Genomic DNA, 15785 nt, shown 5'->3' on the forward strand with positions numbered 1-15785 from the left:
AGATTGAACTTTTCACTTCATGTATTTGTAAACGAAGATCTGTGTGTTTGGGTAGTCGGTTTGTCTTTACCTTACTCTTCTAATGTTCTCCTTTCATTCTACATAAGGTTCAGATGTGAGATAAGTTTCATGGTACTTGTGCCATTTCCTGACGCCTATGGTTTTTCTGGAGGCAGCGAGTGTTTCCTGTCTGGAAGCCAGAGGCTGTGTTCCTGGCAGGATGGAGTATTTTTGTTTCCCTGGCTAGATCTTTCCCTGTCTTTGTTTTTGTCTCTCTGTCTCAGTTGTTCATTCTCTTTTTTTTTTTTTTTTTTTTTTTTTTTTTTTAACTTGGTCTGTGTTTGAAATTGCCCCAGTTTAGCTAGAGCTATCATTAAACAAAAAATGGACTTGGTGATTTCACATGCATCCCTGCAGGATTTTTCAGTTAACATACGGGCAGAATGAATTAATAGGCCAGACAGCAGTGAATTAGTTGTGTTACATACACTAGGTTTTGCACTAATCTTGCTTTTTGACTGAACAGGAGTGGTTAGTTACGCTGGTGTAACTTTGTACCAGACCTGTGAGCAGTTTCAGCAGTTCTGGCATTAGCCATAACAGGTCAGAAAACCCTGCTGTAGTTCTTGTCTCTATCCTGCACTTGCTGCTGCTAAAATAGACTGGCTTGGATTATTCACTTAGGCACCCAAGGTTTTCTGAAAGTTTTATATTTAATTACATTTAGCAAAATTATTAGTTTCTTTACGAAGAGACTTAAACAAGACCCATGCACAGTAGCTATTCTCTTCTCAAGGGCTGAGATACTGTGGGGTTACAGCAGTGCAGTAAGTTTCTGTGAGTTGCCACAGTGGCATTTAGAAACTGTGACCAAGTTCTTAGCCTGTGCCATCCCATGATAAGGTATTACAGCCTGACTTGGTCTAATTGGAAGAATTCAAAACTCTTATTAACTTGCTCCCTTTTAGTTACTTCAGTTAGTTTACTTTTTAAGTTTTATTCAAAGTATATCTGTATACCCATTATGTTAATAAAACTGGTAGAATAGCACCAGAGGATTAAAAAGTAATTCCTTAATAGTTTCCAGCACTTCTTATTTTGAAGCAAAGCTATTTCAAAATGTGTTGGGGTGTGGTGTTTGTGGTTTGGGTTTTTGTTTGTTTTGGTGGGTTTTTACCTTTTTTTTTTCTACCACCCTGAAAAAATAGAGGTTAGTTATACCACAGCAAAAACAGAGCTGCAAGATGCTGCCAGTCAGCTGGTCAGTAATCTCTGCAGTTCAAGACACAAACCCCTGGCTCTTGCTGAATTTAAAAATCAATAGGAGCTGGTAATGGAGATCTGTTACCTCTTATGTATCCCCCCCAGCTGCTGTCTCTATGATATGTCTGTGTGCTCTCTCTGGAACTCCTGCTCTTGGTTTCAGATGCCTCTACTACAATATTTGTCCCACCTTATGTTTTGGTACATTTTATTTGGTTTATCTTTATAGTAGGGCAAACTTTAAAGCCTGCTTGAAAACCAAAGCTTGTTAGAATTCAGTATGTAGCCATTACCCTTTGATCATGCAAAATTACAGAGCTGAAATTATGTCTGTTTATTCTGGAAATTTGTAAGTCTTGGTTATTTTCATTTTGAAGCAGTTTCTCTGTAGAAATGATCTCAGCATCCAGGAGTGTTGCAATGTTTTCCACTTGCAGGATTGGTGACACTGCAGGAAACAAAACTTTCTGATACTGTTTCACTGGTGTATGTATTTACTCAGATTATTTTGCAATGTTTAGTTTAGAATTAAAAGCAGCTGCAGGAAAGTCCAGGGTATCAGTATTGATTTTAAAGAGTAAAACTGAAAGCAGGCAATACTTGCTTTCAACTAAAATAAATACAGAGGAAAAAAACTCTGAAAAATTGCTTTGGGGTAATTTTGCTATTGCCAGATAATTTACTTTGCTTTTTTTAAGTCTACATTGGTCTGGATCTGTTCATACCATATAAGTATGCTCTGAAGACAGAATTCAGAATTAAGTTTGTTTTTCTATATTGACTGCTGTTACAGATGATTAGGATTTTAAAAGTTTACAGTTTATTTTTACTGTTGGGATGGGAAAGATTTTGGGCTTATGGAAATTTTTGTTTCAGGCAGGTCAAACAGTCACCTGTCAATCTCTTGAATGATTCATTCATACAGTCTAATTTTCTTTTCAGCTGATGGTCAGAAAGATTGCTTAGTTTAAATGAAGGCATTAATATGGTTAGATTAAAACTTTTTTTGATGCATAGGCAGCTTGTGCAGTTTTTAATCTCTTCATGTTTCTTCTTTCCAGACCACTAGCTAGTCAGATGGTTTGGAACATAACTTCAACATATATACACAAATAAATATCACCACTATATTCAGGAGTGAAAATACGTGCCCATCATTGCACAAAGAGAATACATTCCCATCACTTATGCTAGAAAAAAATGTGCTGGTGTGAGAAGTTTAATGATTAAAGGATTAAAATAGTTAAAAGTTCTGGTGATGTTTTGTTTTCTTTCCTTTTTTCTTTTCCCCCTCAGTGTTTGGTTTCTATTGGCAGAGTTTGGTGTCCATTTGCTTACAGTAATGCACTGCAGTGCATAGGATAAGCTTTGGCACGGCTGAGACCTCTCTGTTCAATTAGATAAAGGAAAATTGATCCTGTTAGTCTTATTTCCAACAGATGTAGGCCTGGAGACTGACAAATAAGAAAGCATCTCTCCATTGAGTTCTTAGCTTTGGTCAGCCATTGCACTCAATATATCCAGATTTAATGCTGCTGGTTTGGAAAATTACATTTTTAGAATTTAAGGAATACTTGCCTGTTTGTACTTTTGCTAACAAACGGCAATGTGGGCCCTTAAAAGTGGCTCCATCTTATGGCTGACCTTGCTTGTGAAAGTGCTGGTGAAGTCTTTTACTGAACATTTGAAACATAGAGGAAAAGATGCTTCTTTTCTAAGCAGTTTTGTTTGATTGTGGTGTCTTGCTTTGAGGTTTGAAAGGATGGTAATGGAAAAAAACAAACTAACAACAAACCCTCCCCCCCCCAAAAAAAAAAAAAAGCCACCAGACTGAGGGGAGGCTCTTATCTGCATTATCTGCAAGAGGAACAGTTTTGCTGGAGTTGGCAATCAGTCGTTCAGAGACTTTCAGAATGAGTGGAGCAGCTTGCAAGATTTTGTTTCCTAATAGCTGCTGTCATGGACACATGATACAGGATGTATTGCACATAAATTTCAAAGGAAGAAGCATAGCTCCTATTTTTTTTTTTTTTTTAATAAACTGTTGAAGATTTTTCTAGCTGTCAGGATTGGTTTGTCATGTGCTACGCAGCATTGTGAATTTTAAAATAGAACATTGTGTATCAGTTAACTTTTGGTAATTCTGCAGTGTGTACTCTGCAGGCTTCTGTGTATTTTAAATACTGTCAATCTTTTGATTTTAATGCCCGGTCAGTCTGACTGTCTCAGGCTTTGAGCCCAAGTGGGTTCATAGTGTCTGTTTGCTTCATTGTTTTGCAAACAATATTGCTTTGTTCTGTAAATGAAAATAGAATTTCCAGATAAGTGACACAGGACTTCAAGGAAAAATGAAGTGCAGTCAGAATAAACTGGGACATGGTAACAGGGCAGTATGTAGATTTTTAAGAGATTAGAATATCTCTGCCTCACAAGTGATTTTCTCTTAAATTCTTATGTAATAGTATATGTGAATATTAGGGTATTTTTAATAACGTGATTTAGAATATGGAGTAATAATCTGGACATAAAGTTGATGGGAGAAACCATAATGTTTTACTTTAATATTTGTTGAAAGATGCTTTACAAATGAAGGATGCTTTACAAATGCTGGAAGGACTACTCAGCCAGCCAGTCCATTAGGTTCTTCCAGTGCACTGATAACTTGCAAATGCAAATGGTGGATGTGCTGACTAAGAGAGTAGCACTGCTGGATCTCATTCTCGCTAACAAGGAGGGGCTGGTTGAAGCAGTAAAGGTTGAGGGCTGCCTTGGCTGCTGTGACCATGAGATGGTGGAGTTCAGGATCTCATGTGGCAGAAACAGAATACCTAGCAGAATTGCAACCCTGGACTTCAGCAGGGCAAACTTTGGCCTTTTCAAGCAATTGCTAGGGGAAATCCCTTGGGAAAGGGTACTTGAAGGTAAAGGGGCTCAAGATAGTTGGTTAGTGTTCAGGGACTGCTTCTACCAAGCTCAAGATTGGAGCATCTTGACACATAGAAAGTCAAGGAAGGGAGCCAGGAGACCCGCGTGGTTAAACAGGGAACTGCTGGGTAAGCTCAAGTGGAAGAAAGAGTCTACAGATCATGGAAGGAGGGGCTGGCCACTTGGGAAGAATATAAGGCTGTTGTCAGAGGGTGTAAGGAGACAACTAGGAAAGCTAAGGCCTCCTTAGAATTAAACCTGATGAGAGAGGTCAAGGACAACAGAAGGAGTTTTTTTTTTTTCAAATACAAGGCAGATAGAACTAAAACTAGAGGGAATGTAGGCCCACTGATGAATGGGGTGGGTGCCCTGGTGACAAAAGATACAGAGAAGGCAGAGTTACTGAATGCCTTTTTTGTCTCTGTCTACTCTGCCAGAGACTGTCCTAAGGACCCTGCTCTGAGAGGCCCCGGAGGAAGTCGGGACAATTGAAGAGTTTGCCTCAGTTTATGAGGACTGGGTTAGGAAGCAGTTAAGCAATCTGGACATCTATAAATCCATGGGTCCAGATGGGGTGCACCCATGGATGCTGAGGGAGCTGGCTGAAGTCATTGCTAGACCACTCTCCATCATTTTTGCTAAGTCTTGGGAAACGGCAAAGGTGCCTGAGGACTGCAGGAAAGCAAATGTCACTCCAGTCTTCAAAAAGGGCAAGAAGGAGGACCCAAGTAACTGGTCCTGGGTCAGCCTCACTTCCATACCTGGAAAAGGTGATGGAACGGCTTATCCTTGGTGACATCTCAAGTCATATCAGGGATAAGAGGGTCATTAGGGGCAGTCAGCATGGCTTCACCAAGGGGAAGTCATACTTGATCAACCTCATAGCCTTTTATGAGGACATAGCTAGGTGGATAGATGATGGTAAAGCAGTGGATGTGGTCTATCTTGATTTAGGCAAAACATTTGATGCAGTCTCCCACAGCTTTCTCGCTGCTTAACTGAAGAAGTGTGGACTGGATGATCAGATAGTGAGGAGGACTGGGAACTGACTGAAGGAAAGAAGCCAGAGAGTTGCAGTTAATGGGGCAGAGTCTAGTTGGAGGCCTCTATCTAGTGGAGTGCCCCAACGTTCAGTACTGGGACCAGTACTATTCAATACATTCATCAGTGACTTGGATGAGGGAATATAGTGCACTGTCAGCAAGTTTGCTGATGACACCAAGCTGGGAGGAGTGACTGACATGCCAGAAGGCTGTGCTGCCATCCAGCGAGACCTGGACAGGCTGGAGAGTTGGGCAGGGAAAAATTTAATGAAGTAGAACCAGGGCAAGTGTAGAGTCTTGCATCTGGGCAAGAACCATCCCAAGTTCCAGTATTAGCCGGGTAACAGCCTGTCAGAGAGCAGCGTAGGGGAAAGGGACCTGGGGGTCCTGGTGGACAGCAGGATGACCATGAGCCAGCACTGTGCCCTTGTGGCCAGGAAGGCCAATGGCATCCTGGGGTCTATTAGAAGGGGAGTGGTTAGCAGGTCGAGAGACATTCTCCTTCCCCTCTACTCTGCACTAGTGAGACCACATCTGGAATATTGTGTCCAGTTCTGGGCCCCTCAGCTCAAGAAGGACAGGGAACTGCTGGAGAGAGTCCAGCGTAGGGCAACAAAGGTGATGAAGGGAGTGGAGCATCTCCCTTATGAGGAAAGGCTGAGGGAGCTGGATCCCTTAGCTTGGAGAAGAGGAGACTGAGGGGTGACCTCATTAATATTTATAAATATGTAAAGGGTGAGTGTCAGGAGGATGGAGCCACGCTCTTCTTGGTGACAACCAATGGTAAGACAATGGGTACGAACTGGAACACAGGAGGTTTCACTTAAATTTGAGAAGAAACTTCTCAGTGAGGGTGACATAACATTGGAACAGGCTGCCCAGGGGTGTTGTGGAGTCTCCTACTCTGGACACATTCAAAACTTGCCTGGACACATTCCTGTGTAACCTCATCTAGGTGTTCCTGCTCTGGTGGGGAGATTGATAGATGATCTTTCGAGGTCCCTTCCAATCCCTGTGATTCTGTGATTCTGTGATTCTGGTGAATGGCAGTCTTGTTCTTGCTTTAATGAACATCCCAGTTCAAGTGCAGATTAACAGCTGAAAAGAAACGCTTACATGTGCTGAGGGAATTGCTCTAACCTTTTGTCCGCCTTTGATATCTAGTAATAGGCTTTTGTTTAATTTTAACAAGGCATTATATAGTGCCTCTAAACTGATCCTAATTATTAGAAGACCTTCCTAAAGTAAATTGACTCTGCATTGTAGGAACTCCGTTATGTTAAAGCAAGTCCTTTTGCTCCTGGAAGATGCCTTGTTTCTGGTGGCCTTCCTGTGTCCAGCTGGCTCATCCCAGAGGGTTTAACTTCCTTTCAGTTTCAGGATAAGAGCCCTACTCTGTTCTGCTTATCAGTTCTGTGCTGGTGCCAGCACATCCCAGATTTTGTCAGCACCTTCACTGAACCTGCTGCTAGCTCCAACATGGGATTAGTGAGTGGATGCTTGGTACAATACTTGCAGGCTACTCCAACTCCCAGTCTTTTGAGTTTGCATAAATTTAAAAAGTGAAATTATTTCAGCAAAGGTGTTGTTCTGTTGTTCAAAGATGTGTCATGTTTGAGACTTGACATGGCAGATTTCTAAAGGTTTTGAAAAACTTGTATTTGACAGTTGTGGATTTGGAAGTCCTATTTTTGAAATAATGGCCTCTGTGCGGCTATCAATAGTCCATCATAAGCATAAAGAAATGAGAGCCTAATTAACTACACAATCAATTAATTTTTGGTCTGAAATAGGGGAAGCAACTCTGCTAACTTTTATAATTAATGGTCTTTGTGCTTCAAGAGAAACATTCACATCTGTGTCTCCTGGAACAAAGCAGGACAGAGCAGTAAAGATTTTTTTCCTGCAAAAGTGTCAGAAAGATAAGAATTAGTTTTTGCTTGGATAGATTTCATAAAATGTAACTACCATACCAATGCCCTCTTTTTCAAAAGAGAAAAGTCATAATGACATAAAATTTACATTAATATATTTTTAAAGTAGTTTTACATGGCTTAGTTTGAATTAAATAAATTGTTTAACTCACTTCATATTTTTGCATCCTGGCATAACTTAACAAATCACTGTAAATGTTTTATAAGTTCATTTTGAAAGCTTGATATATCTTTTGATACATATTTAACTTCTATAGAACAATCTTTTTGGTTTAATCCAAATGGTATAAACTCTTTGGTTTCTAATAAAATGTGAAATTAAAGTTACACATCAAAAAACCCCACACAACTGAAATTTAAACATCTTTATTGTCTTCTAAGCATAAAATGGAGAATGTCACTGTTCTTAATTTTAGTTTTTGTGGGGAAATATATTGAAGGGGTAGTCATAAGTGCATTCTGCTAATTGTTGGAATTAAGCATTTCACCTATGCTGCATTATGTTACCATTAAAGGATTTTATTTTTCAACTTAGTGCATATAAAGGTTCTGCCAGAACCTTTGTTGTTTTGACATAATTTCCATTTGTTTACTTCCAAGTTGCAAAGTGTTGGTTCTGCTTGTACTAAATCATCTGTGATTAAACTAAATAAGAGTCCTGGCATGCACTGACAGCATGTGCATTGACGTGAGTATGGTGGGATTTATTAATGGGACATAGTGCTACAAAAGCACATAGCTGTTGAAATTGTTAAGCTCTTTCAGACAGTTCCTCACTCTGTTTTAACTCTTGGTGATGTCAGAGTTTTAGTTGAACCTGAGGAGGCATATGTAAAGCGGGTAGGGTTATATTCCTTTTGGAAATACTCGGACAAAAGTGTAGGGATTTTTTTTCCCCAATTTTAAAACTATTGTGGAATGAATTGACATTGAAAGAAGAATGCCCGTTGAAACAAGAAACTTGATTGTTGTTTAAAAATCCTGTGCATTGGTATTTAATTTAGTAGCTTAAGCTTTTGCATATATTTGTTTTACATTTTATTCCACTATTTTACAATTCTTACACCATGGAGTAAACAAAAAGGAAAATCTGTTTTTGCTGCCTCTTCTGGATGTTTAGAGATATCTCTTTTAAAAACATCATCGCTTAGAAATTCCAGGATACTATGGGATCAAAATAGGAGATGCTTATTGGGAGCATGAGGGAGTTAGTCTGTCCCAGCAGCTGGTTTACAGAAGTAGGGCTTTATCGCTCTTCTGCTTGCAAAATCTGTAGGGTTATGCTCAGCTGCCCTAGTGCATTTTGTAAAAGTTTTCAAACTAGTAAGATGAGGAAAGCAACAGTTCTGTTGTGGAGAGCCATACTAGGAGATCTTTTTCACCCTAGTCATTTTGAGTTGAGAATTTTTCCCTTTGTAAGATTATTCGAATTTCCTTTCCCTCCCCCTCCTTCATATGGTCAGCAATAGTATTTCCTTAAAGCAGTGTGGTCAAAAAGAATTGCAGAAGGAAATCAACTGGATGCTAGTTAGTTTTCCCCAGCAAACCATTTAGGAGGGATTACCAAAGGAATAACAGTTAAGAACTGAGCTTTACGTGAGTTACATCGGGAAATGTCGCATACTTTTGGAAATCCTCAAATGACAAGGTGTGTTTGTGCTGTGGTAACTGGTGGTTTGTGGTAGTCTGTGGCACGAGCAAAATGCAAAGTACGGCTGGAATTTGGATTTGTGGTAGAGCTTTGGGCATGGCAGGAAGCCAGAAACCTGCTTTTTCTGTAGTCGGTAAGTGCTTTTGAGGAAGTGTTGAGGACAGTGGTGAAGTTACATTTTTAGGAGTTATACTCTCTGTGCGGATTTTCTATCCCTTTGCTGTTGCCCATATTAGTTTCTTCTATATGTTGATAGAGTTTATACTGGTCAGTGAGTCATGCAGAACTTGCAATGAATGTTGCCCCTCAAAATCAGATTGTTCATTATTATTACCATAATTGTGTGTCTCAGCTCGTTTCAAGTATCTTGATTTCAAAGCTTCATTTTTCACACAGTGTATCTCCTTCATGTTGGACTCATTGTTACTGGAACAATAGAGGCGTTGTGTTCTCTGGCTATACAAAATCAAATATTTTTTTCTTTCTATTTGTCAGCAAAAACATGCAGTTGCTATGTTGGGTTGGGCAATGTGAGAACTGGCCAGTGCTCCAGATTGTGCTAGTAAGGCACTTATGATTTTGTACAGCTCTGATCATTATTAGCGTAGTAACATTTGTCTTCATTTTTTCCTCTAATAAATCATCTGCTGAGTCTTTTCACTTTAGCAAAGTCATCTTTGAACGTCACTAAAATGGCAATCCAAAATTACTATATAAGGAAGAGTGTGGCTTTTAAAACTAGCTTTATGCATTTAAATCTAGAGAGCATAATTGATGATTGTCTGAAATAACTGACAACTTTTCTATTCAAAACTCTTGACAAAGTTTAACCATTTTCTTTACAAAAGCAATCTGCTGTTTCTGAGAGACTGCTTATCATATCCAGTTACACAAAGAGAACTGTAGGATGTACTGGTCTCTTTCTTCAGGGCATGGGAGAATCTTTGTTTATTTAAAACAAAACAAAAACCAACTGGTTCATTACCAGAGCTGCTATTTCTTGATTTTGTACATCTGTTGGAACTGGCAAAAATGCTGTAATACGCATTCTTTCCTCTCCAGAGAAAGGGAGGAGAGGAAGGCTTGTAGTCATAGGCTTGGCTGGGTTACTGTATTTATTTCCTATTAAAATAAAAATATATTTTCAAACAAACAAACAAAACAATAACAGCAAAATACCACCTCATTGCCTGAAATAAGTGTGTTGATTGTTGTTCATGTTGTTCATTAACTCTCCTGGCTTAGGGTTCTGGCACTTTGCACTGTTCTGGTAGTATCTATTTGAACACACAAATGTCAGTAAGTATGTAGTTATAATAACACTTTCAAGGTTATTCTTGCACTTCTAGACATACAAAATAAATTTGTCAGCCATAGGCGATAGCATTTGTATATCCGTAGTATATTTCAGACACTGTCTACCAACTGTGTGTATCTATGATACAACATCATGCCAAGATCCTAGAGAGAAGCATATTTTCTTCTATCTTCATTGTCAAGTACTTTTTCAGTTTCACCTTTTTTTCTTTAGAAAAGGGAATGGTTTAGTTCATCTAATGAGAAACAACTGCTCTGAAGCTATTAAATTTGTTTGGGGAACAGAAGCAGGTAAAGCATCCAAGATTCCTTTTGACTAGATTTTAGGCTGAACATGTTCCTTTAGGAGGGAAGGAAGAGTATGTTATGTTCTTGAAATAATCCTTTGTTTTAGACAGACCCTGGGAATAAAATACAAATTGTTTGATAGTGTTCCACAGAGCTTTTTCCTTTGGCGGGGGGGGGGGGGTGGGTAGAGGGTGTGGAATTCAACATTTGAACAAAAACATTAATATAGTGGTGCTTTTTTTTTTTTTAAAGGAAAATCTTAAAAATCTAGTGGCCCAAAACTATGACCTCTTTACCAAAATTAGAAGATGTGAGGGATTTTTTGAGGTTTTCTTTGTTGCATTTGCTTGTTTATTTCTTCCACTTGAAGACAGTAGTATTCTTGTCAGGTACTACTGTACTGGATGGTTGTATAAATTTGGTAGTGGTGACATGGGTACCTGCTAGTCCATATATCACACCCAGCTCCAGCAGCGTGGAGAGGGCCCAGCAGTGGGTTTGCTGCGCGCATTGCTCCGGGGAGCTGCACAGCCCGGCGGCTATTTCTGTGTTTCCTCTTCAGAGAGGGATTCCTGTTTCCGCTGCTGGTCGGTCATCTCTGAAACTTCCCAGTCTTGACCCAGTCGTGGCAGTGATCCCATCCTGGGGACGTGTGGCACATGGCTGTGGTTTGGCTGGTCTCCAGCTGTGTGCAGGCTGCCTGGGATCTGGTAAAGAGGCTTTCGCCTCAGTCACTGTTGGTTTTGTGACCCTCTTCATCTTCTCTGTACCAAGATGTGAAAGTTAGAAATTATATATATTTTTTAATCATTGGCAGTGGCCCTTCATGTTCCTTTGTTTCTACTATTTGACTTACTTTTTTAGTAAATACCTTTTCATTCTCCTATTACAGAAGCAGTTCACTGAGAGTTAGAAAAATTCCTGTTGCACAGCCAAGCTTCCAAGTGGGAATATTTGTATGTTTGGGGGAAGTGAGCATTTTTGGTTGGAGGTGATCTGTCACTTCTTCCAGCAGTCTCCTCTGTCAGAGGAAAATACCTTTATTTCTTTCTGCTCTTGGAGTCAGTCAGTTAGGAAACAGGGAACAGAAGGAAATCTTTGCTGTCATCTTCTACATAGGGAATGATTGAAGCTTGATATGTGATGAGAATCTGATTTTGGGGCTTATATTTTTTTAAAGAAAAATCAGTATGATGAAAAATTCAAATGTCCTCACCTTAACTCTAGTCTTCACTTGAACTGCAATATGGAGGTTGAAGGGCAGGAGAGTGTTAGCTGTCACTCACTCTGCAGCTCTGCCTCCTGAAATATTCAGGTGCCTTACGTTATAAATATGCATCTGCATACTTTTCTGAGAACCCTCAGGTTTTAAGAATATCTTGAGTTGTTTAGCCACAGTAACTTGATTCCTGCTGATAGTCTAAATGGGTTTAAAACATACACAAAAATAGGTTTTTTTAAATTAACTTATTGGATTTGTACATGAACTTATTGCATGTGTGGAAAATGTAAGGTAGAGAAAACAGGAACGTTTCCAATGCTGTAAGCCTGTTACTGTGCTTTATAGAAGAACTTGTTATACATTTACTTAATTGTCACCTTGGGTTATGGTAAATTCTACACGTGTGCATACACACCCACACACACCACCCAGTCGGGGAGCAGGAGAGAGAAGATGCCGTTTGTAAAGGCTAGAAAAAGCTGACAGAAGCAAGTATTGGGTCAGATGGTGAGGAGAAAATGGGAGTAATATAAATGGCAGCTTATTAGAATACTGTCATCTTTGAGAACCAAAAATGATAAATGTGTTTCTAATTTATCTTTTCTTCATCTTTCCTCCTAATATAGGGAATTCCTGTGAAGAATTTGCTGGAACTGGATACGTATGAATATTCTGCATGACGACTCTCAAACTGGATTACATAATAATATGCCTGTATCCTCTGACTCTACTATTTTGATCCTTAAAAATGACTAGGATTGTATATGAAAGTTAACCCATTTCTGATGAGTGAGCTAGACATGAGTTTACATCGGCAAATGGGCTCTGATCGGGACCTCCAGTCGTCTGCTTCCTCTGTGAGCTTGCCATCAGTTAAAAAGGCACCAAAGAAACGAAGAATATCACTGGGCTCTCTTTTTCGGAGAAAAAAGGACACAAAACGCAAGTCTAGAGATTTAAATGGAGGGGTTGATGGAATTGCAAGTATTGAAAGTATTCATTCAGAAATGTGTACAGACAAGAACTCTATTTTCTCCACATGTACCTCTTCCGATAATGGAACAACCTCTAGCAGCAAACCAAGTGGCGACTTCATGGAATGCCCCTTATGCCTTTTGCGGCACTCCAAGGACAGGTTCCCGGAGATAATGACTTGTCACCATAGATCTTGTGTGGATTGCTTGCGTCAGTACCTCCGGATAGAAATCTCTGAGAGCAGAGTTAATATTAGCTGTCCAGAATGCTCAGAACGGTTTAATCCTCATGATATTCGTTTGATACTAAATGACGACATCTTGATGGAAAAATACGAAGAGTTTATGCTTAGGCGATGGCTGGTTGCAGATCCTGATTGTAGGTGGTGCCCAGCTCCAGATTGCGGGTATGTATGTTTTCCCAATAGCTGCAAAACAGTGACAGCATAAATAGATAATGTTCATAGTGTTATGCTTTTTGTGAAGTTAATTGCTTTACTTTAGCATTCTGTTTTGTGTTGTGTACTAGTAGGTAGCAAGCAGAATTCTTTTAAAAAAAAAAAAAAATAAAAAAAATTAAACTAACAAAAACCCAACCACCAAGCCACAACCTGCCTTCCAAAATAAAACCCTCCCTCAACAGTTTGTCTGGTTTGTTTTTCAGCACAGAGAGAATTTCAGCAATGTCATGAAACTTATTTGTAGGTGGTTGCTATGTATCTACAGCAGGCAAAAAAGAATTAGATCTTGAGCTGTCAAGGCAAGAGTGCAAAGCTCAGACTAAAGAGAACTGAAAATTCAATGACTACTTTTAACTTACCCACTGTGCTCTAAGAAATGGACTATTTTATTTTTTTAACTGTGGAAAATGATTGAAAGTTTTCTTTCAATAAAAAGGCCTCTCCAGTTTCAGATATCTTCCATCTTGTGGCTGGTTGAGACACCACTTGTTGCCTGTCAACAGGATTCTGATGTAAGATAATAATCAGCTTGTTCCTGCTTATTATCTGAGGAACTTAATGTTTTAACATTGCTATAATACTCAAGCGGTTCTGAAACCATTCTGAATTATGACATGAGTAGGCTGAATACTGCTGAGCAGCTCACAGGCTTTTCTGATGTGTCTCATAATGCCATTTTTCAGCAAGTTGGTTTTTTAGAGATTTTTTTGTTTGCGTTATCAGAATGTCTAAAGGTTATAGCCCTGACTGTGATCTGGATGTGAAGCGCACACTAAAAACTCACAGAAGATGACATCTCTCTCTCAAAGCCTCACATATGAGCAATAATTAGAAAGAAGAAAAGGAAGAATGTTGGAAGAGAACAAGCTGAATTGGACTGACTATTAGGTGGATTAAATATGCCAATATTAATGTTTAGGAGGCTTTCAAATTTAAATTATATGTTAAGAAACATATTTGAAATACAATTTTGCTTTCATACTTCAAATGAAATAGCATTTGCTAATGTGGGTCAAAAGCAGCGACTGGGAAAGTGATAGTTTCTTAGGTGCTCTGATCCAAAATGGGTGGCAGTGCTGTGCTGTGGTTTGAGCAGAGGAGAAATGACTTGAGAGGTAGACTCGTTGCATGAGCTTGTAACAAAGTTATGTGGACAAAACCACTGTAGCTTGCTCTTACTGTTTTGATAACTGCAAAAGAAAACAACCACTAGAAGGCATTATTTGCTAGGCAGAAGTATGCCTGTCTCAGGTTTCTCTGAGTTTCGTTTTTCTGGACAAACTCTAGTTACTGAAGGTAAGGGGAAGCATATAAGAGCTGTTAAACCATTTTCTGTTAAACCATATTTCAATTGTTCAGATAATCTGCTCACTGCAGTACTAAAAAAGTAAGGTGGATTTGTTTAATGGAGACTTTTCACCTTCTTATTTGTGCCTCAGTTTTCTCATCTGTTTAAAAAAAAATCCTAAGCATCTTTAAATGGTCAAACTGTAACAATAATTGCTGTAGATAATACCATTATAAAATTAAAATTGTGTCTTTAGATCAAAGTTAAAGTTCTGTGCAGTCATGTGGGACCACAGCAATATAGTAGTTAGTATATAGCAAATACTGTAATACTCTGAGGATGGAATCCTGAGGAAAACACAGAATATTACCAGGCAGCTACACTCTGCCAGTGGTTTTGTGTGAGGGGAACGGAACACACTAGTACTATATGGGTGACTTCAGATCTACTTTGATAACGTGACTTTTTCCTAATATGTTTCATGTGGTAGGAAACTACTTCACAGTGATAGATGGATTCTGTTTTTGATGCAGGGATAGTACATCCGCACTGAATTCTCATTACTAATTTAAAATAGGATGAAGTTGGTTACTTGGATACTTCTCAGCAGGATCATTCTTTATCATCATTCATTATGTCATCCTAAAGAAACAAGAGGTTGTGCCATCATGTTTTGTCAGCTCAGCAGACATTTGCCTTAACAATTACATGGTAGAACAGTTATCAGTATCGAATTACTTTGGAAACTGTAATCTATTTGTGCAATATCAATTAAAACTGATGCTGCTTTTTTTTTTTTTCTTTTTTCTGATCAGGTGTTGATAGGTCATTCTGGCTGAATGCAATAGGGGTGTGATGGGAGCTGACCCGATTTTAGCATGCGTAAAATATTTCATTAAGGAACTTGATGGCATGCATTTACTAAATTTGCCATTGATCCCAAAGTAGGAGTGGTACAGTAACTTCAGAAGGTAGCATTATTTCCTAAAGTTGTCTTTAAAATTAGAAGTACTGTAATAAATAGGAAATAGGTGCAAAGTATACTGTAAAAGTCTTTGGAGCAGCTGCAGCCTACCTGCAGTGGCTTGGTAGGGGACACTGGCAAATAGGTGGTCTTTCCCTGGGGCAAAGAGCACGGGTAAGGGAACCTCATGGACTTTCTTCCAGGCTAAATTTTTGAGATTCTGTTTCTTCCTATCAGTTTTCCGATGTTATTTTAACAAGCCTTAGTGAATCAGCATTCCAGACGTGTTCTGTATTTTCTGCTATCTGAATTATTTAATGGCTTTGCTCTGAGATTGTATTGCTGACATTATTAGAAGAGAGCAGCAATTCCTAGATTTTCTTGTCTTTTTCAAGGAAAAAGCAGATTGGGCAAAAGAGTAAAAATTCTTCATTCTTATTTCTTCTGTACATCCT

At 39.0% G+C, this 15785-nt stretch overlaps 1 protein-coding gene across 3 annotated transcripts in view; it reads left to right on the forward strand.

Annotated features, from left to right (window-relative positions):
• RNF19A (ring finger protein 19A, RBR E3 ubiquitin protein ligase) overlaps window positions 1–15785 on the forward strand; it is a 60571-nt gene that overhangs the window by 28932 nt on the left and 15854 nt on the right. For all 3 annotated transcript variants that reach the window (XM_082043816.1, XM_082043818.1, XM_082043817.1), the window contains one exon: window positions 12270–13024. In XM_082043816.1, the coding sequence (XP_081899942.1) occupies window positions 12408–13024 (617 nt within the window). In that variant the 5' untranslated portion in view covers window positions 12270–12407. The remainder of the gene's footprint in view (window positions 1–12269; window positions 13025–15785) is intronic.

This window comes from Streptopelia decaocto (genome assembly GCF_964273445.1).
Source record: "Streptopelia decaocto genome assembly, chromosome: 2".
Classification (NCBI taxonomy): Eukaryota; Metazoa; Chordata; class Aves; order Columbiformes; family Columbidae; genus Streptopelia; species Streptopelia decaocto.